The sequence below is a fragment of the Cydia fagiglandana genome, chromosome 24 (genome assembly GCF_963556715.1).
Source record: "Cydia fagiglandana chromosome 24, ilCydFagi1.1, whole genome shotgun sequence".
Taxonomy (NCBI): domain Eukaryota; kingdom Metazoa; phylum Arthropoda; class Insecta; order Lepidoptera; family Tortricidae; genus Cydia; species Cydia fagiglandana.
In genome coordinates this window covers 4,382,127-4,405,405 of record NC_085955.1, presented here as the reverse complement: position 1 = coordinate 4,405,405, position 23,279 = coordinate 4,382,127, and the positions used below count along the sequence as shown (strand labels likewise).

The window sequence follows — 23,279 nt, the reverse complement described above, 5'->3', positions numbered from 1 at the left end:
AATAATTAGGTTTTAGTTGTCTGATGAGCTAGTTTGCTACGCTATAGTAGAAGTTCTTGCCAGCGGTGTCCTAGGAATCTATCCAGTCGGCTTATAGCTAAGTTTAGAATAAATTAAAAAGTGGAAAAATGATTGCTTTGGGTGTAATTCGCTGGCTATGCAGGGGTGAGGTTTTGGTGGCGCACATGGCAGAGCGCTGGAGTATCGATCCAGATCAAGTTTCATCCAAGGCAGTATTTTTTTCCACTTTTAAATTTATTCTAAGCTTGATAGGCATCGTTCGCAGACGTTTCTGCTTGGTAAATAAATAAATAAATAAATAAATATAGGACATTCTTACACAGATTGACTAAGTCCCACAGTAAGCTCAAGAAGGCTTGTGTTGTGGGTACTCAGACAACGATATATACAAATACTTAAATACATAGAAAACACCCATGACTCAGGAACAAATATCTGTATCATCATACAAATAAATGCCCTTACTGGGATTCGAAGCTTCGCAGGCAGGGTCACTACCCACTAGGCCAGACCGGTCGTCAAAAATTAATTGAAAATTAATTGAAGCTAAGTCTTCTCCACCCAGCCGAGTCTGCCGCGGCCAAGCACGAGCATGAGCACATCATCTTGCCCAGGGCCGGGAGACACGCGGGAGAGGTGCCAGGACCGCTTCCTGGGGGATTGAGGAGTTGCTGAAATGAAGAAAATGTTTACAATCTTGGTTATTTGTCGTAGATGATGATGTTGTAAGAGAGAATAATGTTTAATCCTGTAGTTTAATGAATCTAGACACGCGGCAGCGTGTCAAGCCAAGTTCAAGCAAAAGAATTGGCTAGCCAGCGCCGAGCATAATATTACACGAACCACTTGGTGCCACTTTTCACCCGTATATAACTCAAAACCTCTGTAACGGAAACACATAAAACTACTTGTGTTTAATTATATCCATAAGAACATCTAGAAGCCCAAATTTCATGAAGTTAGCTCAAACGGTTATAAAGATATGAAGGTCAAAAAGTCGTAAATTTTAGCACTTACTGACTGACATATAGTACCTAAACCTAACCTACTTAAGGTTAGGTTTATTTTTAGTATTTTTCCTACGCTTACACACAATAACCGAGCTGGATTCCAAATTCCATCCTTCTAGGTCATCTGGACTTCCAGATGATGACAAAATACTAAAAATAAAAAAAAAAGTTAAAAAAGGGGGGGTCCCCTGGCTACTAGCGACGCGTGCGCTGCTGTTTGGTAGCGGTGTAGCCAGCGGGATACTTTATTGATAGTCCAGTAACTCTACTTACCGCCGCCGCTGCTGCCGCGGCGCGCGTGTCGCTAGCTCCGTCGTCGCAGTAACGCACACGACGACAGTACGACATGTGTGGCTACTAGCGACGCGTACGCTGCTGTTTGGTAGCGGTGTAGCCAGATGGTTACCTAACTGATAGTCCAGTAACTCTACTTACCGCCGCCGCTGCTGCCGCGGCGCGCGTGACGCTAGCTCCGTCGTCGCAGTAACGCACATGACGATAGTACGACATGTGTGGCTACTAGCGACGCGTACGCTGCTGTTTGGTAGCGGTGTAGCCAGATGGTTACCTAACTGATAGTCCAGTAACTCTACTTACCGCCGCCGCTGCTGCCGCGGCGCGCGTGTCGCTAGCTCCGTCGTCGCAGCAATGCACACGACGACAGTACGACATGTGTGGCTACTAGCGACGCGTACGCTGCTGTTTGGTAGCGGTGTAGCCAGATGGTTACCTAACTGATAGTCCAGTAACTCTACTTACCGCCGCCGCTGCTGCCGCGGCGCGCGTGACGCTAGCTCCGTCGTCGCAGTAACGCACATGACGATAGTACGACATGTGTGGCTACTAGCGACGCGTACGCTGCTGTTTGGTAGCGGTGTAGCCAGATGGTTACCTAACTGATAGTCCAGTAACTCTACTTACCGCCGCCGCTGCTGCCGCGGCGCGCGTGTCGCTAGCTCCGTCGTCGCAGCAATGCACACGATGACAATACGACATGTGTGGCCACTAGCGACGCGTACGCTGCTGTTTGGTAGCGCCGTAGCCAGGCTGCTACAGTTTGTAGACAGTCCTGGGAAATAGAAATAAAAAATATTTTTGAAATAGGTATTCGTGCATTTTACTTCCGATATGTATGTCTTTTCCATCCCATCACGGAGCAGTGGTGTTCCGGACCTTTGGGAGGCGTGCGCGTTGTCGAAGCCAACACGTAAATGCCCTTTTGACACTTAAATGACATGTTAGGGGTACACCGAGCGGATGCTGCCCTTACCCGTGTCATGGGACGCACGCAGAGGCAGCACCCGCCAAGGCGTAAAAACTATTGAGAGATGATGGGATCTAAAATGAATTAGGTTACTGGGTGAAAACGATGGACTAAGTACTGAGCTATGGGATAAAATATACATTTTTTCTCTCTAGATTCTAGACCACCATTCTGTATAAACTTTTTAAAATACCTATGGAATAATACGATATGTGGTAGCACTAACCTTCTGGTACATATTGCCGGCAGTGCAGTTGTCGTGGATGCCGGCACGACCACAGCAAGACCAAGGTAGCTTAGATGGTATGGTTGTAGTTCCGCTGAAAAAAAAACAAGGATACTTAATCTACCATCTTCAACCTTGCAGATATAGATACTTAGATCGTTTTTTTAGCATTAGAAAGAACTTGCAAGAAGGTAAGCGATCTTGACATGTCTTTTAATTGAAAAACGCTTTTTGAAAATCAAAATCTATTACTTATGAAAGCAGAAGAATTTATATCGTATTAGATTTATAATTGTTACATATTTGCCGTAACTTATTTTTAAAATGTGTTTTTCAATTAATAGACACATCAAGATTGTTTACCTTATTTCTAATGCTAAAAAAACCGCATTATTAAGTGCCGATGGCTATACTAGTGCTTCTTAGGGCCAAAATACTATATGTATTGGCTAGTATATATATACTCGTATTCTAGAATTTTAATTATCTACCTTTTAGGTGACTATGTAAATGTTTTTGTAATAAGATGAGACCATTTAATTTTGACAGTACCTACTTGTGTCTTTAACTAAATCTTAGAAAATTATAGCGTAAATTAATCCAGACTCAAAACAACTGCTAAACTGTTTTCGCTAGAGACGAACTCCCATATTTTTTTTAATTTCGCGCCTTACTAGTGAAATAGTTGGTTTTCCAGAGTATAAAAACTGATCTAGACTTACTTAGCGTTCTCGCAGCAGCTAAACGCGATGCGAAGCGCGTGTGTCCACTGTCCATCATCTGTTAGTAACCCTTTCTGAAAACAAAACAACCATAAAAGCAGACCAAGAAAAGTCTGCAGCGGATTTGATAGCTCACACATGGCCCACACAGTACAAATGTTAGTTTAAACGTCAAACTTCTATGAAATTATGACATGAGGACATAACGTATTAATAACACTTGTACTGCGTGGGCTATCAACTCCGCTGCAGACTTTTTTTGGTCCGACTCTAGAAAATTGTAAAAAAAATCTTAATTTATAATCTGTACTTATATACAGATGAAGTGCATAATTTGTTTTCTGTCGTATTTGTCATGATACTTCAGTCAACCTCAATACTTTTTGCACCGAGACTGACTGAATTAGCATGACACGTTTGTACGCGCGACGCTGGGGCGGGTCGCTAGTAAAGGATGACTCACGTTAGACCGGGCCGTGTCCGGGCCGGAGCTTCTGGCGCATCGTTTTCTATGAAAAGCGTCACGTCATCACCTGTCATATCATAGAAAAGCGCCGGAAGCTCCGGCCCGAACACGGCCCGGTCTAACGTGAATCGTCCTTAATTTTCTACAATTTCTTGTCGGACTATACTTCAAAAGGGGTCTAGAACTTCTCCAAACTTTTTTACCTGAGGGCCATATTGCGCCTTAGAACCTCCGCGCGGGGGGAGGGGGGAGGGTTGGGGTTGTATCTGGTTGCTACTGTTAGGGCTGAATCCCTGGGGCCTGGCTCCCGCGGACCAGATTGGAACGCTGTCGGCGGGCCGGATTGGAACGCTTCGCGGGCTGGATTGGAACGCTTCGCGAGCTGGATTGGAACGCTTCGCGGGCTGGATTGGAACGCTTCGCGGGCTGGATTTGGCTCGCGGGCCGGGGTTTAGAATGGAAATACTGACCTCAAGTAGTGTAGACGAGAAGTAATAAAACAGCGCACACTCCAGCAGTAGCAGCAGTAGAATTAGCGCTGAATACTGTAATAAAATAGCATTTTGTTTACTAGGGAGAATTACATGTTCTGCCGCCAGAGTGCAGCGCTAATTTGTTTAGTAAACCATATTCCAGTTCCACCTCCTTTTATTTAGAGAATTATGATAAAATCATTACTTACATGCCCACAAGCTGTTAACTATTGCCCACAGGAGAGAAAAATGTACAGTTCGCGCGAACACACTCGTTTTCTCTCCTATGGGCAATAGTTAACAACTTGTGGGCATGTAAGTAACGATTTTATCATAGTTCTCTAAATAAAAGGAGGACCTTTTCACGTGGATAAGGGTTAAATAAGAAAATTAACCTTTATAGCCCTTAACTCTTGTGTATGCCTACAGGAAAAACGTAACACAGTTTTCTTTTGACCCAGAAGGGATAGGATGAGGACTTTATTGTAAATGTAAATGCTCCCACAATTTACATTTTTTTTTGGAGTTGAAACTCTAGGTCCATGGGGTCCCAGCGCGCATAAGTTGTTCGCAGAAATCGCGAAGCGTCTGGTTGACGTAACTGGTGACTGAAGAGCTGGCGGCTACCTCGCACAACATGTCAGTATTGCGATACAGCGGGGAAATGCCGCCAGCATCCTTGGTACAATGCCTCAGGGGCCTACTTTAGATTTAAGCTAGTTATTAATTTCGTTTAGTTGGACCACTGTATATATATTGTATGTAGTAGTAGTAGTAGTAGTAGTAATCACTTTATTGTACACAACACAGGTTTACAAAAATAAATTACAGTAATGGAAGTACAAAGGCGAACTTATCCCTATAAGGGTTCTCTTCCAGCTAGCCTTCGATTAGATGAGAGAAAAACTCCAGTCAGGTCAGATAGACAAACTTACGGGATGTACAGTAATATTTAGAAAAAGTAAACTAACGTATTGTCAACTCATAAAATACATAAATAATATTATCGAATAAAATACATAAAATACATACTAGCATACATACAATACAATATATATATATACAAGTTTAAAGTAGAAATAAAGGTTAGTACTTAACCAGATCAGATTTAAGTAAGTAAATGATTTAATTTTTTTTTTAGTTTTCCATCATACCATGACCAGCAGGAACTGTGATTGTGTAAGCGCCCCGCAGAACCCCATGAATGCCACGAAGAAGAAGAACAGCGCCAGCAGAGCCAAGGCCACGCCCAGGGATGCGGTCAACGTGTGTGGCGCCAACAGGGTCTGCAACCGAAAACACCAGTTAACGGGATCCCATGCCCCAATGACCTTCAATCTGAATCCCTTAGTTTTCTAATATTTTTTTATAGCTTATCATATTAACAACACCGGCTTTAAACAATATAGTAGAGTCAGACCAAGAATAGTCTGCAGCGGATTTGATAGCGCAGTGAAAGTGTTATTTTAAACGTCAAACTTCTATGAAATTATGACGTATAAATGACACTTGCACTGCGTGGGCTATCAAATCCGCTGCAGACTTTTTTTGGTCCGACTCTATCCCATATTTACTTCAAAATTCATTGTCTTCGAGATATTTGGCATCAAAGTTAAATAATTTTAGGCCAAGAAACTGGTTTTTTGGCCATAAATTTATTGTTAATAAGTTTTAAATTAAAACCCTGATACACGTTCTTAGAGACGTCAAATATGCTGCATAAAACGTATATTTCGACAATCGGAATTAGTTATTTACGATACAAGTGCGGAAAAGAGGAAATTCGAAACGAGTGGCGATAAATTAAAATACGACCAAAGGGAGTGTTTTAAATCCACGCGAGTTGCGAATTACGTATTAGCACGTGTATCGTACGTTTTACAGTAGATATGGCCCTTTAAACTTTGACATACACACGGAAAGTGCTCTTTCCTGCACTAAAGTACCTAAAGTGCGGGAAAGTAGGGCCCTAGGTACCTACTGTAAAAAAAATAGGGTACCTACTTCCCGTTGACCTAGAACTATGAACTTTGGCAAAAAATCTAAAAACTAAAAATTTGAAAAATAAAAAGAAATAGAATTAATAAGTTATTTTTTTCAAGGGAACCCTCGGTGGGCGAGTCCGACTCACACTTATCCGATTTTTATTCATATATGCCTTTTATTTCAGTTTAGAACTATCTTGTCTAAGTAATCCTTTAAAGCCCCAATACCTCCACACCACATGATTACCATTATTAGATAACAATTACATTCATTGCTGCTTTGTCCGGACGACCCGGTTCGGGAATATCGAACATGATACGGCAATTTGTGATGTGTGATCCGATAACGGTGATACGCCACTTTTATGTCGGTTAATGAAGATTTTTGGGGCGATTTCTGATAAAAAGGGTAATTTTTTGGGTCAAAAACTTATCAATTGGAAATGGGCATAATTTACGATTTGGGTACATGGGTGCATTTTACTAAGTTTTTTATCATACATCATTTTTTAGGGTTGCGAACCCAAAGGGTATAAACGGGACGCTATTACTAAGAAGATAGTTGGAAGGATATAAGATAGTTTTTATGTCCAAAATCATCCCTGAAGAGAGTGCAAAGGGGGATGGAATTGAAAGAGTTAATGCATTGCCTAATAATTGAAGTAAGCAATGCGCGAATTGAATGATTGCTATTAGCATTATCCAGGCGCTATACCTACTTTAGCTGTTGTCACTAATTCCATGCAGACGAAGTCGCGGGCAAAAGCTAGTATTAAATAAAGTCGACGCTAAAACATTATAAACTCTTGGATAAACAAATCGGTACCTATACATGACCCATTTACTTGAATGTACAAATACGGAGCCATATGACTTGCGCTTCTCGAATAGCAGCCTCGCATTATGGAATGGTCGATGGCACGGTGCCGCCATGTGGCTGACACCGAGTGACTATTAATAGAATATCGAATTTGCAACTACAGAGTACTGTGTCTATTAAAATTACATTTACAGTACATTAATATTGGGCTACTTTACCGCACTAGTGCGATACAGTACGTATGGGGCACTTGGGGCACCCGACTAATCCCAATAAGGTCTAGTTTACCCTCTGGGTTGGAAGGTCAGATGGCAGTCGCTTCCGTAAAAACTAGTGCCTACGTCAGTTCTTGGGATTAGTTGTCAAGCGGACCCCAAGCTCCCATGAGCCATGGCAAACATGCCGGGATAACGCGAGGAAGATTATAGTACGAATGGGGCACTAGTGCGATAATTAGCACATTACGCAACTAGGTATATGTATGTATGTCGAAAATTTAAAGGGCCATAATGTAAAACGTTGTACGATACATGTGCGAATAGGTAATTCGTAACTCGTATCGATTTAAAACACTCCACAGTTAAAATTTTCACTGGTGATGTATTCCTTGCCGCTATAACAACAAATACTAAAAAGTGCGGAACCCTCGGTGGACGAGTCCGACTCGCACTTGTCCGGTGTTTAGTGCCCCATTTAAAAAACTTATACAAGTGTTGTATTAGTTTTAAGCAATACTGTAAGCGTCCTGAATAAATTTATTTTCTTTCTTCTTTCTTTCATTTTACAAGCTTTTATTCACTTCTTCACCTGTCCCGTCGTTGTCTGTCTGTCTGTAATCAAATCTTGCAAGTTAAATTTGATCCACTTCCCGGTTTCCGATTGAGCTGAAATTTTGCATGCATGTATAAATCGGATGACAATGCAATATTATGGTACCATCGAGTTGATCTGACGATGGAGACAGGAGGTGGCCATAGGAACTCTGTGATGAAACAACGCAACCTAATTGTGTTAGGGGTTTTTAGAATTGACTCGATGAGTATTAGTTGTCTGTCGTAAGAAAAGTACAGTCAGCGATAAAAGCTAGTACCAAAAATGAAATTTTGGTCAATAACTTATTTTGGATTTTGCTGGCGTTGCCCTCATTGCCTTACCTTGACCACGGGGCTGTCAATCTTATTAATGGCCGCCAAGAGCGTGACAGGCGAGACGATCACCCAAAGACCGAACGCGAACACCGCTCCGCACGCCATCTATAACAATCAATTGTAATTAATAATTCATGAGAAAAAACCAAAGACCACAGACAAGACATCCTCCTGACTGAGCATAGCAGCTCTACCCCCTCTGCCTCTGCACAAATACGGTAGTTTTACTCCATTTTTGAGTCGAAAGTGTATTTGTGTGACGTCCGTGTCTTTGAACGGACCAATCACGGCACGGGAACTCGCTCACCTCGTCCCCCGCACCCCCGTATTTTTGGCAGTATCGGTTTCATAAAATAATTGCTCTAAACTCCGTCTAGAGAATTCCTAGTCTATGACCAAGTCTCGGAATTTTTATGTATAGTCAGGACCTACAGTTAAATTTTTTAAAGGTAAGCATATATATGACATAACAGGAATCATCGGAAGATCAGCGCTGGAAGCCACCAGCAACATGCTGAGATGGGGCCATTTCGTGGCACTTTAATCTTATTTTGTGTTTTCTTTTATACTATGTACTGTTCCGATTGTTTGTGCTTACGAATAACTCTATTCTATTCTATTCTAAAGAACAGAATCACCTAGTACCTGAGATCTCGATCACCCTCAAAGTCTATTTTTGTACAAAATACAAAACTGGCACCCCTTCTTATCTTATCTAAGTCTCAAACCCGAGAAGATACCGGTGCAAGAAACTCGGGCGGACCCTTTTTCTAGACGGCCTAGACGACTTCCTGCCGTATTCGAACTTCAAGATATTCACAAGAGAGTACACGTACTAGATCCATTCTAGATACGTTATAGTTTAGATATCAACTAGTTCTATTTTGCAGCGCAATTCGGGCAACAAATGTCACTTTTACGTTAGAGTAAGATATCTATTAGATGTGAATTGGATCTCTAAGTCATATCCTGTGGAAAACGTTCAAGAGTATCTCCAGAATCGCGCAAATGTCAAATTTGACAGGTTAGATCTTAAACATATCGTTATCGTATCTTGGTGATGACTAAAAGATATCTAATAGATGTCTATTTCAAAATCCGAATCGGGCCCTTAGTCGAATGACTGTATTGTTTGATAGACTGTGGTAGAAGGTGGTAGAAGTGTATGTTTAAGAATTACATCATTTGAGATCAAAAGCCCAAAAATCAAGGTTTTATTCAAGTAAAGTAGGTACTAGCAGGTACGAGGGTCGCACTGAAATATTCGGGAATGGGACACTTAGAAATAACATAATAGAATGAGGCATATAATTTATAAAAATGTAACTCTTTATAAAACTTTTAAGGTATATTCCATTTGGTTGTCATTTATATTTAAAAATTACTGACAATTTGAAAATTGTATGTCGAACATTATTTGAATTTTTGGCCAAGTGATTTTTCGGATCACATTTTTAAACGGTTTTCAATATGCCCTCAGCGAACAAATAAAAGTTACAATGGGCTTCTGTTATTTTTTTATGAACTAGAGTTCATCGTACGCTCGTTTGCAGTTAAAATTATATATGAAAGTCGCTTTCATTTTATCCCATGGGTGATCTTAAAGAAGCATGTCATTCCAAAGCGACGTCAAAATTTAAAATCGCATTTGTGTTGTTAATTAAAAAGACTGCCAAAAAAGTTGCATATCGGCAGATTTCGACATTCCTAAATATTCATATGACAACAGTAAAAAAATCTTTTATATATAGATATATGTAAAAAAAACTTCAATTCCGTTGGCTACTTTACGAATTTCATACAAAACCACTAAGGCCCCAAAATCGCCATACAAAAAGGACTTTGGGATTATGAGCCGTGTGCATTACAGAATGATTACTTTCAAAAGAAAATTTATATGCGTGGTCAGTTTGAGTTTAAGTATGCATTAAAATAAAGATTGACTGTCTAGATGCGACAGTTTTCTCTATTCCCGACATTTTCAGTGCAACCCTCGTACTAGGGACAGCTGCAAGGTGATCGCGTGATAGGTCTCAGCCGCATCTGAAGGCCTATTAAGCAAAGCTGGCCTTCGGGTCCTGAATATTTCAGTAGCGACGGTTGCTTCGCTCTGTTGGTATTACACCACGTGCTTCGATTATAGGAGAAACTCTTTCTATACCTAGTATGTCTTGTGTTGGTATGTTTGGTATGTCGACGTCAAAGATATTTTTACATTTTTCGCCTTTGTATTAAGGCGTAAGATCCAAAAGTGTAAACATATATTTGACAACTGTACTGCGAAATTGGTTGAAAAAAATATGAATTTATGAATTCATTGCTAAATTCGCCATGCCCTTGTACTGCTGATGCTTGTGCGGCTGGTACACTCAGCAGCAGAAGTTGCTAAGTGGGCCAGGTGGTCAAAATGATCTTGACGCGACTTTATTGTTAAAAGAATAAGAGCGTGTTAAGGTCATTTTGAATACCTCGCCCGCTTAGCAACTTCTGTTGCTGACTGTACCTACAGTTTACAAATCCCTAAAGCTCGTCTAAGCTAAGTTTGCACCGACTTGAACACAGTCAGGTCATTCTAAACGTCATAGTTTTTAGGGTTCACTATCCGTCTATCTGTCAGCAGGCTGTATCTCATGACATTAGCTATCACGGTCATGAGATACAGCCTGCAGACGGACAGACAGACGGACAGACGAGTCTTAGTAATAGGGTCCCGTTTTTACCCTTTGGGTACGGAACCCTAAAAAGTACCAACCATAACAACGAAGTTGACTACCAGCAGCACCGTCGCTGCGAGTTTCGAAGTACGTCCCGTTTTGCCGCCCATTTTTTATGATCTGAAACAAGCAAATAATATATATGTTATATATATATATATATTTTCTTTTGCTAGCCTATTAAGGTGTCCCACTGCTGGGCAAAGGCCTCTCCCCTTGTCTTCCACGACTCCCGACATAGCGCCTGCTCTGGCCAGTTACTAAGAACGGTGTCTAGGTAGCTAAACTTGTGTTGTATAAATAAATAAATACATCTTGAATCTTGATGAAGTTTTCTTGTGGATGACTCACGTAACACGTTAGACCGGGCCGTGTCCGGGCCAGAACTTCCAGCGCATCATTTTCTATGTGATCGCCTGTCATGTTATAGAGAAGTAAGCGCCGGAAGCTCCGACCCGGAGACGGCCCGGTCTAACGTGAGTCATCCTTAAGACAACTTCATAATTATTCAGCTTTGTCAGAAATAAGTCTACACACAAGGCTTCTTATTGTGACATCATTAAAGCGATCACTGATGGCCAACTCGAAGTGAACGGCTACTTCACACCTCTTTCTGTGAAAACACTTAGACCCTAAAGAAAATATAATCTTTAATTCGACAACGAAACTTGAAAAGACTCGTTAGTACGACAAACAATAATAAAGGGTGATTGACGAGGTAAACATAGTGTGACCCCAATTCGGCCGCCATTTGTCATGTTAGTAGGCCGGGTCACAGGTGCAAGTTTGCAATCATTATTGTGTATCCATTAATAATATTAAGTACCTTTAAGTAAATATATTTAATTGTGCATTATAAAGTTAAAAAAAAACAACGAGTTGCACTACGGGAGTGCCGGCAGAAGTGAAAACTCAATGACACTGTAACAGTTTTTCGATCAGGTCACGTGTCCGTCTTAAAGTGACATTCCATTTCCAACTGCAGCTGCAATACTGTTCATTTTACTATGGAAACGCGTCGCTGTCACTGTCAATTTCCATAGTAAAATGAACAGTAGGTATTGCAGCTGCAGTTGGAAATGGAATGTCACTCTTACGAATTTTCAATCTGTCGAATCTGTCGGTCACGTGACCTGTCGCGATTTTAACATTTTTTCCCCATCACAAAAAGTGCACAGCGCCGCTAAAGAAGTTTTCACTTCAAAAATACACAGAAAGCTAAATACAATCTTAAGACTAGGTAACAACAGGCGGTCTTATCGCTAAAAAGCGATCTCTTCCAGACAACCTTTGGGTAGCAGGAATGTTAAGGCCCGGACGGCCGCCGCAACGGCCGAGCACCTCAAACGGCGCAAATATGCAGCCATTGATTCTGGTTGCATGTTTGAGCCGTTTGGGGTGGAAACCCTCGGGCCTTGGGGACCCGGGGCACACCAAATATTTAGGGAGCTGGCGAAGCGTCTTAATGATGCTACAGGTGACCAGAGGGCTGGGTACTTCCTTGCCCAGCGAATTGGCATTGCCATTCAGCGCGGCAATGCCACCAGCCTTCTGGGCACCCTACCATCCGGCGCCGAGCTAGCTCCCATTTTTTATCTGTAAATATTTGTATATAGTTGTTAGAGTTTAGTTTTAGTTTTAATTTTAATGTTTAGTTTAATTATTTTGTTAATACTTTTATTTTTTTACAATTATATTAAAGTACCTACAACTTTGAAAGGGTAGTGCCGAAATACATATAAAAAGTACTACCGCACAGAAAGGACTCCTATCATGTGCTGCCCCCTATAGTCCATGAACGGGGCTATACATTATTTAAATACGTCAAAAACTTATCAACCCACATCTATTTGGATTGTTCAAACCATAACTTTAGGCTTGCCCTTAGTCGGACAGGTAATCTAATTTAATATTTTTAGGGTCCCGTACCCAAAGGGTAAAAACTATTACTACTAAGCCTCCACCAGACAGAAGTTTTTGTGGCAAAAACGAGTGTTTGCGAAAATGAATCATCGATAAATCTGTTATCGATAAGTCAAAGGTTGATTAATATTTAAAATATGTAAATTCTACTTGCTGTAGGCAACTTACCGAGTAATTTCAACCACCAAAAACATAAATGTAAAAAAGGAGAGCCAAGTTCAATACAAAAATTATGCTTGGCTGTAGGGCTCGCCGCAAAAAGAATGGAGATCTAAATGACTGCCACTGCCAAGTTCTATGCAAAATCCAAATATGTATTTATAGGAACAAAATAACATTATAAACAAGTATTAAACTCTATTTCTTTGCTTTATTGGATACCTATAACAATTGCTGTTATTTAAAAAAATGTGAGATCTTAAAGTAGGTTAGATTTGACTTGGCCAGTTTTCATTATATCAATCATTTTATATATATTGTAATTCTGATAAAACCTGGCCAAGCCAAATCTAACCTACTCTAAGATCTCACATTTTTTTTAAATAACAGCAATTGTTATAGGTATCCAATAAAGCAAAGAAATAGAGTTTAATACTTGTTTATAATGTTATTTTGTTCCTATAAATACATATTTGGATTTTGCATAGAACTTGGCAGTGGCAGTCATTTAGATCTCCATTCTTTTTGCGGCGAGCCCTACAGCCAAGCATAATTTTTGTATTGAACTTGGCTCTCCTTTTTTACATTTATGTTTTTGGTGGGATATCAATACTTTTTGTAAAGAAAACTAGGCAGGTATTGAGATTTAATGTTTTTTCTTGTGTTTCCGCTGTATGGTTTTTACTTCTGTTCTTTGTATAATTATGTGGTACCGCGCGCCGCCGACGACACACCGTTGGCCGGTTGTTTAGAGCGTATTAAAAGTTTTTTGTATGGGGCACCACTTATTTTTTGACTAAACTTTATTTTAATATAGCAAATATAATAATACATATATTGGGGTAGTTTCAAATATCTGCTTGTAACGGTTCCAACGCTACAATAAAAAAATATTTTTTTGTATGGGGACCCCCCCTATTTTTTAACTTTTTTTTATTTTTAGGTTTTTTCCTACGCTTACACACAATAACCGAGCTGGATTCCAAATTTCATCCTTCTAGGTCATCTGGAAGTAGGTTAGGTTTAGGTACTTATATCAGTCCCAATAAAAAATGGATTTTTGTATGGGGACCCCCCCTATTTTTAAACTTTATTTTATTTTTAGATTTTTTCCTACGGTTACACACAATAACCGAGCTGGATTCCAAATTTCATCCTTCTAGGTCATCTGGAAGTAGGTTAGGTTTAGGTACTTATATGTCAGTCCCAATAAAAAGTGGTTTTTTTGTATGGGGACCCCCCCTAATTTTTAACTTCATTTTATTTTTAGATTTTTTCCTACGGTTACACACAATAACCAAGCTGGATTCCAAATTTCATCCTTCTAGGTCATCTGGAAGTAGGTTAGGTTTAGGTACTTATATCAGTACCAATAAAAAATGGATTTTTGTATGGGGACCCCCCCTATTTTTAAACTTTATTTTATTTTTAGATTTTTTCCTACGGTTACACACAATAACCGAGCTGGATTCCAAATTTCATCCTTCTAGGTCATCTGGAAGTAGGTTAGGTTTAGGTACTTATATGTCAGTCCCAATAAAAAGTGGATTTTTTGTATGGGGACCCCCCCTAATTTTTAACTTTATTTTATTTTTAGATTTTTTCCTACGGTTACACACAATAACCAAGCTGGATTCCAAATTTCATCCTTCTAGGTCATCTGGAAGTAGGTTAGGTTTAGGTACTATAAGTCATAAATCAGTCTTAAAATTTACGACTTTTTGACCTTCATACCTTTATAACCGTTTGAGCTAGCTTCATGAAATTTGGGCTTCTAGATATCCTTATGGATATAATTAAACACACGTAGTTTTATGTGTATACGTCAAAGATGTTTTGAGTTATAGAAGGGTCAAAAGTGGCACCAAGTGGTTCGTGTAATATTACACTCGGCGCTGGCTAGCCAGTTCCTTTGCTTGAACTTGGCTTGACACGCTGCCGCGTGTCTAGATAATGCAAATCAATTTACAAAGCGGGATATGATATCTTTATTACATACATTTAGTACTTAAAAATTAAAACGTCAACTGCCATACAAGTATACAGTGCCATATATATAAGTATACAGTGCCAAAAGATAAGAAATCTACCAATATATCAAAAAAGAAGAAGATATCGAATATCGAACGTGTTGTGTATCTTCTTTTAAAATGTAATAAATATCTAAGTATAACGTTAAGGTAACATCGATAACAGTCATGTCGATATTTTATTTTGTCAATCACTTTATTTCGCCACAATAACTTATATGTCTCTCCACTGACCATCTGTCTATCTGTCCGTCTGTCTGTCACCAGGCTGTATCTCATGAACCGTGATAGCTAGACAGTTGAAATTTTCACAGATGATGTATTTCCGTTGCCGCTATAACAAGTAGGCCTCCCATACAACAAACGTCATTTTTTGCCGTTTTTTGCGTAATGATTATTTTGCGTAATACGGAACCCTTCGTGTGCGAGTCTGACTCGCACTTGGCCGTTTTTTTTGTTTTCTGTGTGTAATTTAGTAATAAGAAGATAAGCAGAAAGTTACCTATGGGCCCAGGCCAAGCACAGGAAACAGGAAATAAGTGAAATGTGACTTTTACGAAACTTCGCGAACTACTTCACAAGTTGAGATGACTTTTGAAGTAAAAGTAGAACAGGAAAATACCTAGTAGGTAAATTACGTCCTCGGAGGGGTCTTTAATTCGCATTATATTTACGTACACCTAAACATAATTTATTCCATTGGCTCCATTGCTAAGTGCTATTTTCAGACAGGGGTTAAATTATAGACCGGGAGATAGTGACACATTTTTGTGGGTCATTTGTACCAGTATGGCGGTTCGTCAGGGGTCTAAGCATGTAATGAAGGAAAGAAAAATGATGGTCATAGCGCTGGTACCGGCGGCCCAATCGCGTGGGCGTTAGTCGAACGTGTCGGATAAAATACGAGTGTCGAACGATTTGTTCCACAAAAATCCTCGTATTTTCCGATAGTCCATAAAAAAGAAGTAGGCGGTAGCGTAATGCCATACTTCTCCGGTGTGACTTACAGCCCGCCATACTGAGGCGAACACATTAATTTAAAAAAAACAATTCAACCATTTGTGCCAAGCTAATTTTTGCACAGGTGATCATCGTCGAGCAGCCATTCATGGACATCACCATGCCATACTCTTCGGACGGTTCCAAATGGCCGCCATACCGCCGCAAGGGAGTTAAATTTTTTTTTTTGCTAAACGATTTGTACCAGTATTGCATTTAAATTTTTGGAAAGTATTTGATAAAATGTGACCGTTATTATAATTGCCATACTTATAGTAGGGGGAAAAAGTACTGCCATACTTGAAAAACTTATTTAATCGACACGTTTCAAAAATACGACTATGTATACGTAAAATAATTTTTTACAGCATGGCATCATCATATTCTGTTTGTTTGGATACAATTATACCTAAAAAAAAATATTTCAGATTATAACTACGGGGCGGACGACTGTGAGACTTAAGCCAAGATTTAAAACAAAAAACAATTTTTGACGATTTGTACCAGTATGGCATTTGGATTTTTGGAAATTATATCATGCAATGTGACCATTATTATATTTGCCATACTTCTAATAGGGGGAAAAAGGGGCACCATACTTGAAATAAAAAAAAAATATTGTACACATTTGCCACCTCCTACAGGTATGGCATTATGAGATTTCCATTTATGATCACACAGAAAGTCTTGAAAAAAAATTACAAGATGGTACAAATCGTTTAGCAATAAAAAAAATATTAACTCCTTTGGAAAGTATGGCATGGTGATGTCCATGAATGACTGCTCGACGATGATCACCTGTGCAAAAATTAGCTTGGCACAAATGATTGAATTGTTTTTTTTTAATTAATGTGTTCGCCTCAGTATGGCGGGCTGTAAGTCACACCGGAGAAGTATGGCATTACGCTACCGTCTACTTCTTTTTTATGGACTATCGAATAATACGAGGATTTTTGTGTTGAACAAATCGTTCGACACTCGTATTTTATCCGACACGTTCGACTAACGCCCACGCGGTTGGGCCGCCGGTACCAGCGCTATGACTATCATTTTTATTTCGTTCATTACGTACTTAGACCCCTGACGAACCGCCATACTGGTACAAATGACCCAGTAAAATGTGTCACTATCTCCCGGTCTATTAGTATAACGATAGCAGAAAGCGACAACGTACTATCCGAAAAAAATGACTAGACAAACTAGCACAGGTATTCATTTATTTGTTGTTGTTGTATTCTATTGTATTTATTGTATGTGTCTCTTGTTGTCTGTGTTCTTGTTGTTGTTTCTTCTTGTTGTTGTGTTGTTGTTGTTTGTTATTGTTGTCTGTTGTTGTTGTATAATCTGTATAACTAGCTACTTCTAAGAACTTTCAGTGAGGCCTATGTATACAGGGTGTCCCAGAATTCGACGTCAAGCCGTAAACGGATGATAGACCAAGTCATAACAGTTATCATAAAAATACAAAAAAAAAATCCAAATCATGTTCTTTAAAAATTATGGTCACTTTAAAAATTCACAAAAAAATCTACAGCCTGTAATTATTCAAGATTACACAATAATAAAAAAATTAGAATAAATTATGGAATTTGTAGTAACAAGAGTTAAAGAACCATTACAGGATGTGGATTTTTTAGTGAATTTTTAAAGTGACCATAATTTTTAAAAAACATGAGTTGGATTTTTTTTTGTATTTTTATGATAACTGTTATGACTTGGTCTATCATCCGTTTACGGCTTGACGTCGAATTCTGGGACACCCTGTAGGTACTTACATAAGAAAGTGATTTTTAGGGTTCCGTACCCAAAGGGTAAAACGGGACCCTATTACTAAGACTTCGCTGTCCGTCCGTCCGTCCGTCCGTCCGTCTGTCACCAGGCTGTATCTCACGAACCGTGATAGCTAGACAGTTGAAATTTTCACAGATGATGTATTTTTGTTGCCGCTATAACAACAAATACTAAAAACAGAATAAAATAAAGATTTAAATGGGGCTCCCATACAACAAACGTGATTTTTGACCAAAGTTAAGCAACGTCGGGAGGGGTCAGTACTTGGATGGGTGACCGTTTTTTTTTTCTTTTTATGCATTATGGTACGGAACCCTTCGTGCGCGAGTCCGACTCGCACTTGCCCGGTTTTTCTCATTAAATTACGGTTCCCATCCTACTGACTGCGCCATACGTTAAGAGCCCACCAACGTGCACACTAGCGCCACTGCTAAATAATCGTGATTATTTCAATTTAACGAAAGATATTTAAACAAGTGCGAGTCGGACTCGCGCACGAAGGGTTCCGTACCATAATGCAAAAAAAAACAAAAAAAAAGCAAAAAGAAACGGTCACCCATCCAAGTACTGACCACTCCCGACGTTGCTTAACTTTGGTCAAAAATCACGTTTGCTGTATGGGAGCCCCACTTAAATCTTAATTTTATTTTGTTGTTATAGCGGCAACAGAAATACATCATCTGTGAAAATTTCAACTGTCTAGCTATCACGGTTCGTGAGATACAGCCTGGTGACAGACGGACGGACGGACGGACGGACGGACAGACAGCGAAGTCTTAGTAATAGTGTCCCGTTTTACCCTTTGGGTACGGAACCCTAAAAGGGGGCCGCTACGGACTGTATTTTGTATTTAAGTACCTTTTGAATACAACAAACTAGGTTTTATGTTACTGGATTCGTCGATCTATGAACTCAAAACAAAAACGGCCATTCGTAACTATGGACACATACTAGTGTATCTGATCGCGTCTGCACAGTGCCACAGAATAAATAATAGTACTAGGTACAGAAGACTCACACTCTAACAAAACGCGTCTGTTACGATCAGGATAGATATGGCCGCTAGATGGCGACAGCGCCACGCGCGGCTTATGGCTTTCCCCAAAATTGGTGTGGAACGGATGTACTTTTAGCTACCTGTAGCAAAGCGATGAAATCGGGTGTCATTCTGAATCCCTAACAACGTGTGTCCTAAAGTCACTTGCCCTAACTGGTTTGTCCTAATGGGCACATGCCCTAACGATTAATTGTCATAACGATTATCTCCCATAATGTAAGGTTCTGAATAATGGTTAGGTTTTAGAACTTGCTGCCACAAAAGTGGGTTAGGTTAGGTTAGGATCTGCGACCCTCGCAAAAAAGAAAATATGCTTAATAATAACATTAGGATAACTAATCAATATTTAGGGAAACCAAAAATTAGGGTTTTTAGTGTTAGGACAACTGATAATTATGACAAACAATATTAGGGAATGCAAAGATAGGTGAAAAGACCTTAGGGATTCAGATATAGATCCGACGAAATCGCGGAGTGAGCCACGCCGGACAGTGGCACATAACAAAGCACGTCATTGGCCAGAAGGACAAAGAAGCGAGTCCGAAAAGGTGAATGAACCTGTGAATTATATATATGCCAGCCGCGGTTCCCTTGGGACGCGGCCGGTGCCGACCAAAGAGTAGTATAATATACATATAGTTCGTCTTTTAGGGTTCCGTACCTCAAAAGGAAAAAACGGAACCCTTATAGGATCGTCTGTTCTCTGAAACTAGTGGGCCTAAAATTTAAAACAAAATTAACACAAAATAGTACTTTACCTATAGATAACAGGAAAACCTATTAGAAATATGCAGTCAAGCGTGAGTCAGACTTATGTACGGAACCCTTGGAACGCGAGTCTGACTCGCGCTTGACCGGTTTTTTTAGCATTAGAAAGAACTTGAAAGAAGGTAAGCGATCTTGACATGTCTTTTAATTGCGAACGCTTGTTAAAAATCAGTCACTATTACTTACTTATGAAAGCAAGAATATAAATGATCGTATTAGATTCATAATTGTTATATACATTTTCTGCTGTAACTTATTTTTAAAATGTGTTTTTCAATTAAAATACAGATCAAGATTGTTTACCTTATTTATAATGCTAAAAAACGAAGTTTAGGACAGTGCCGACCAACACAGGTCGGCTCCAAGGCAGCTATTATCACCACCTTATAATACAAAGTCCCCCACCGCGTGGCGCGTCTGTCCGTAGTACATATGTAAGCTTTTCAGCTTCAATGGAAGTCGGGAACAGGATCAAATTTAACTTGCAAGATTTGACCCGTACAAGTGTATACAATTCAATAAAAAGCTTGAAAAAATATAAACATTTTAGGCCGAGCCACACCGGCTTGCGTGTGCGTGACGTGCGCGTGTGCGAGCGCTAAAATGTTGGAGCCGCACACGCACAAGTCACGCAAGCGGTGTGCCGTCTCTCATAAGGATCTGTATACTACAACGCCGCACGTCACGCACACGCAGCCGGTGTGCACAGGCCTTTTAACTCCATCGATGAGTAGCGTAATTAGTTAATTACCATGATCAATATACTCGTAAACTGTTTATTTCCAAATAGCCGTAACACTTCAATTAAATGTCTGACCCAGTTCATTTAGAGTGGACTAATGCGTTTTTACCCCAAGTAACCATTATAAAGACTCCATTATGAGCAGATAATAGGTAAGTATTCGTTTTTGGGACACCCCGTATACTCTAAGTGACCATTATAGAGGAGGAGGCCATTATGAGAAGATAATAGTCATAATAGCTTGTTTTTGGGACACCCCGTATCGTTTACTAATTTGATTCTCTGGTATTACATTACAGAACTATTTATTATACTAGGACACCTAAGCGATGACAAAACTTGACTAAAGCCCACTTGCACCATTCTACTAACCCGGGGTTAACCGGTTAAACCTAGAGTTGCCATGGTTAACAGTACAATTTAACGCTAGGTTAACAGTTTAACCGCTTAACTCCGGGTTAGTGAGATGGTGCAAGTGGGGATAACTTTAACTTCCTTTTTAGGTTAACTAAGCGCCACTTGCACCATCCCACTAACCCGCGGGTAACCGGTTAAAGTGTTAAGAGCCCTTCAACGTGCACACTAGCGCCACTGCTAAATAATCGTGATTATTTAAATTTAACGACAGGTATTTAAAAATGGGGGCCGCTACGGACTGTATTGTGTATTTAAGTACCTTTTGAATACATCAAACTAGTTTTTATGTTGCTGGATTCGTCGATCTAGGAACTCAAAACAAAAACGGCCGCTTTTACTTTGGACGCATAGATTGACGAATCCAGCAACATAAAAACTAGTTTGATGTATTTAAAAGGTACTTAAATACACAATACAGTCCGTAGCGGCCCCCTTTTTAAATATATTTCGTGAAATTTACGTAGTGTATTGTACTAGTAACCAACTGCTGGATTAACCGGTTAACCCCGGGTTAGTGGAATGGTGCAAGTGGCCCTAATAAGCTTAGCTAGCTTAGGTTAGACTTTTGGGGTTAACCTGTTAAACCGTTAACACAGTGTTATATTGTACTGGTAACCATGGTAACTCCAGGTTTAACCGGTTAACCTCGATGTTAGATGGTGCAAGTGACCGCCGTAGAAATTTAAAATTTCGAGATATAATTGTAATAACCGCTCTACAAACAGTTCATATATTGAGTGTTTTCCAAAAAAAATGTATATTTCATTCATGTCTTCAAAATATTGACTACTTGGGCTCATTTTACTCAGAATCATTTGTACATTCACGCCTCATACATGAAAAAATGTGTCCCAAAATTTTGTATGAAAAAATATTTTTCCAGTGCGTCACGTTCATACAAATAAAAAAAAATCATACAAAAATGTGACGACCTGGAAAGGAAATCTTGGGACACATTTTTTCATGTATGAGGCGTGAATGAAATTGTACATATTTTTTGGAAAACGCTCATTTCTTAGTTGAGTACATAATCTTTTTCTTCTTCCTCGCGTTATCCCGGCATTTTGCCACGGCTCATGGGAGCCTAGGGTCCGCTTGACAACTTAGTACTTAATAACATGAGCGGAGTACATTAAGCTTACATTAAGTTCGTGAAATGCAATAGCAATGCAATCCAACGGGCAAATGCAGCAAGCGTCCTGACCATGCCCCGGGTAACTCTATTAGGTTTTATAGACGAAAAACTTTTAATATATCTTATTTATATCGTTATTATTAATTAAATTCATAAGGTCAATGTGGCTAATTCCGCCATAGGGGCTATTCCATCCACGAGCGTATATTTCTTTGATTTTTAATCGTAACAAAAAACCATTTAATTGCTTTTGACTGCTGAAACTTAAAGTGCGAGCTTTGTCGACGAAATTATCAACGTTGTTCGTTGTTCGAGAACAACGCTAGTGGACGGAATAGTCCCTATGACGGAATTAGCCACATTGTCATTATAGCATAATAAAATAAATATCTTTACCTTTAGGTACACGCGAAAAAATGCCCACATCCACCTATACAATAATCATCACAAAATACTACAAAAAACTGTATAGTAATTTTGTTACAGTAAAAAGTTTATGATTCTTTTTAGGAGTTCATGGAACTTCGCCGTCTATTATTCTCAGGGTGCGTAGCCAAGATGCCAATAGTTTACGCTCTATATATGTCAGCGGTAAACTTTTCGTAAGTAAGTCCGCAGCTCGACCGACGTCTGGCGCAGGGGGCGTCCCGGCGGCTACTGAAAAGGCTTTCTGTTTACACCCTGAAGGACAGAGGTTTTACCACTTATTTCAGGCGCTTGGAAACGTAATGGTGCGATGTTATTCAAGTAAAAGGTAGCTTACCTTTGGGACGAGATTTAGTTTAAACGTTTCCGAGATCCCCGAAGTATAAATATGTATAAATAAATAGAGCAACGGAACGCCAGTCCCGCCTGAACCTTTAGACTATCAACTTCGATGTTTTAAATACGGAGTTAATATGAAAAGTGATAATCATTCCAATACGGTCACCCAGCCACTATATCCGTACACAGTGGGAAGAAGTTGTTTACTCGAGATATGTTATGGAAGAAATTTGAACTTAAAATATGGAATGCGAAAGATTTTAACCACGCATTTCTGAGATCAAAAGAAGGAAAAAATGTAATATGAGTTTAGGTCAATTCCGCCAAAAAAGGACATAGGACATACTTCGAAACCCGTTTAAAGTATAACATATACCTACTACATCAGCCTCAATTGCTCGTCACCTTTATCCCAGTCATATTTTTTACTTGTGTTTTACCGACCGCCTCAGTCTTACACTCGCAATCAGGTAAAAAGTAGGCAGACATCTCAAAACTGGATAATTGAGTTTGTTTACTTAAAATGACGATAAAATAATCCATTTTGTTTGCTTAAACATCATTATCGTAGTTCGTTTTGCGGCTGCGAGACGCAAAACAGAGGGCTCAAGTTTGTAGAAGTGTTTTTATTGCTAGTAGCACTT

At 39.6% G+C, this 23,279-nt stretch overlaps 1 protein-coding gene across 1 annotated transcript; it reads right to left on the bottom strand.

Annotated features, from left to right (window-relative positions):
• Positions 1-1,908: 1,908 nt before the first annotated feature.
• Positions 1,909-22,510, bottom strand: LOC134676282 (CD63 antigen-like). Its single transcript, XM_063534654.1, has 8 exons — positions 22,267-22,510; positions 10,888-10,969; positions 8,142-8,240; positions 5,337-5,468; positions 4,180-4,254; positions 3,244-3,317; positions 2,522-2,615; positions 1,909-2,100 (listed from the first exon to the last, which is right to left on the bottom strand). Exons 2-8 carry the CDS (start codon positions 10,957-10,959, stop codon positions 1,984-1,986), a joined length of 663 nt encoding a protein of 220 aa, XP_063390724.1. The 5' UTR covers positions 10,960-10,969; positions 22,267-22,510; the 3' UTR covers positions 1,909-1,983.
• Between the last annotated feature and the right edge of the window lie 769 nt (positions 22,511-23,279).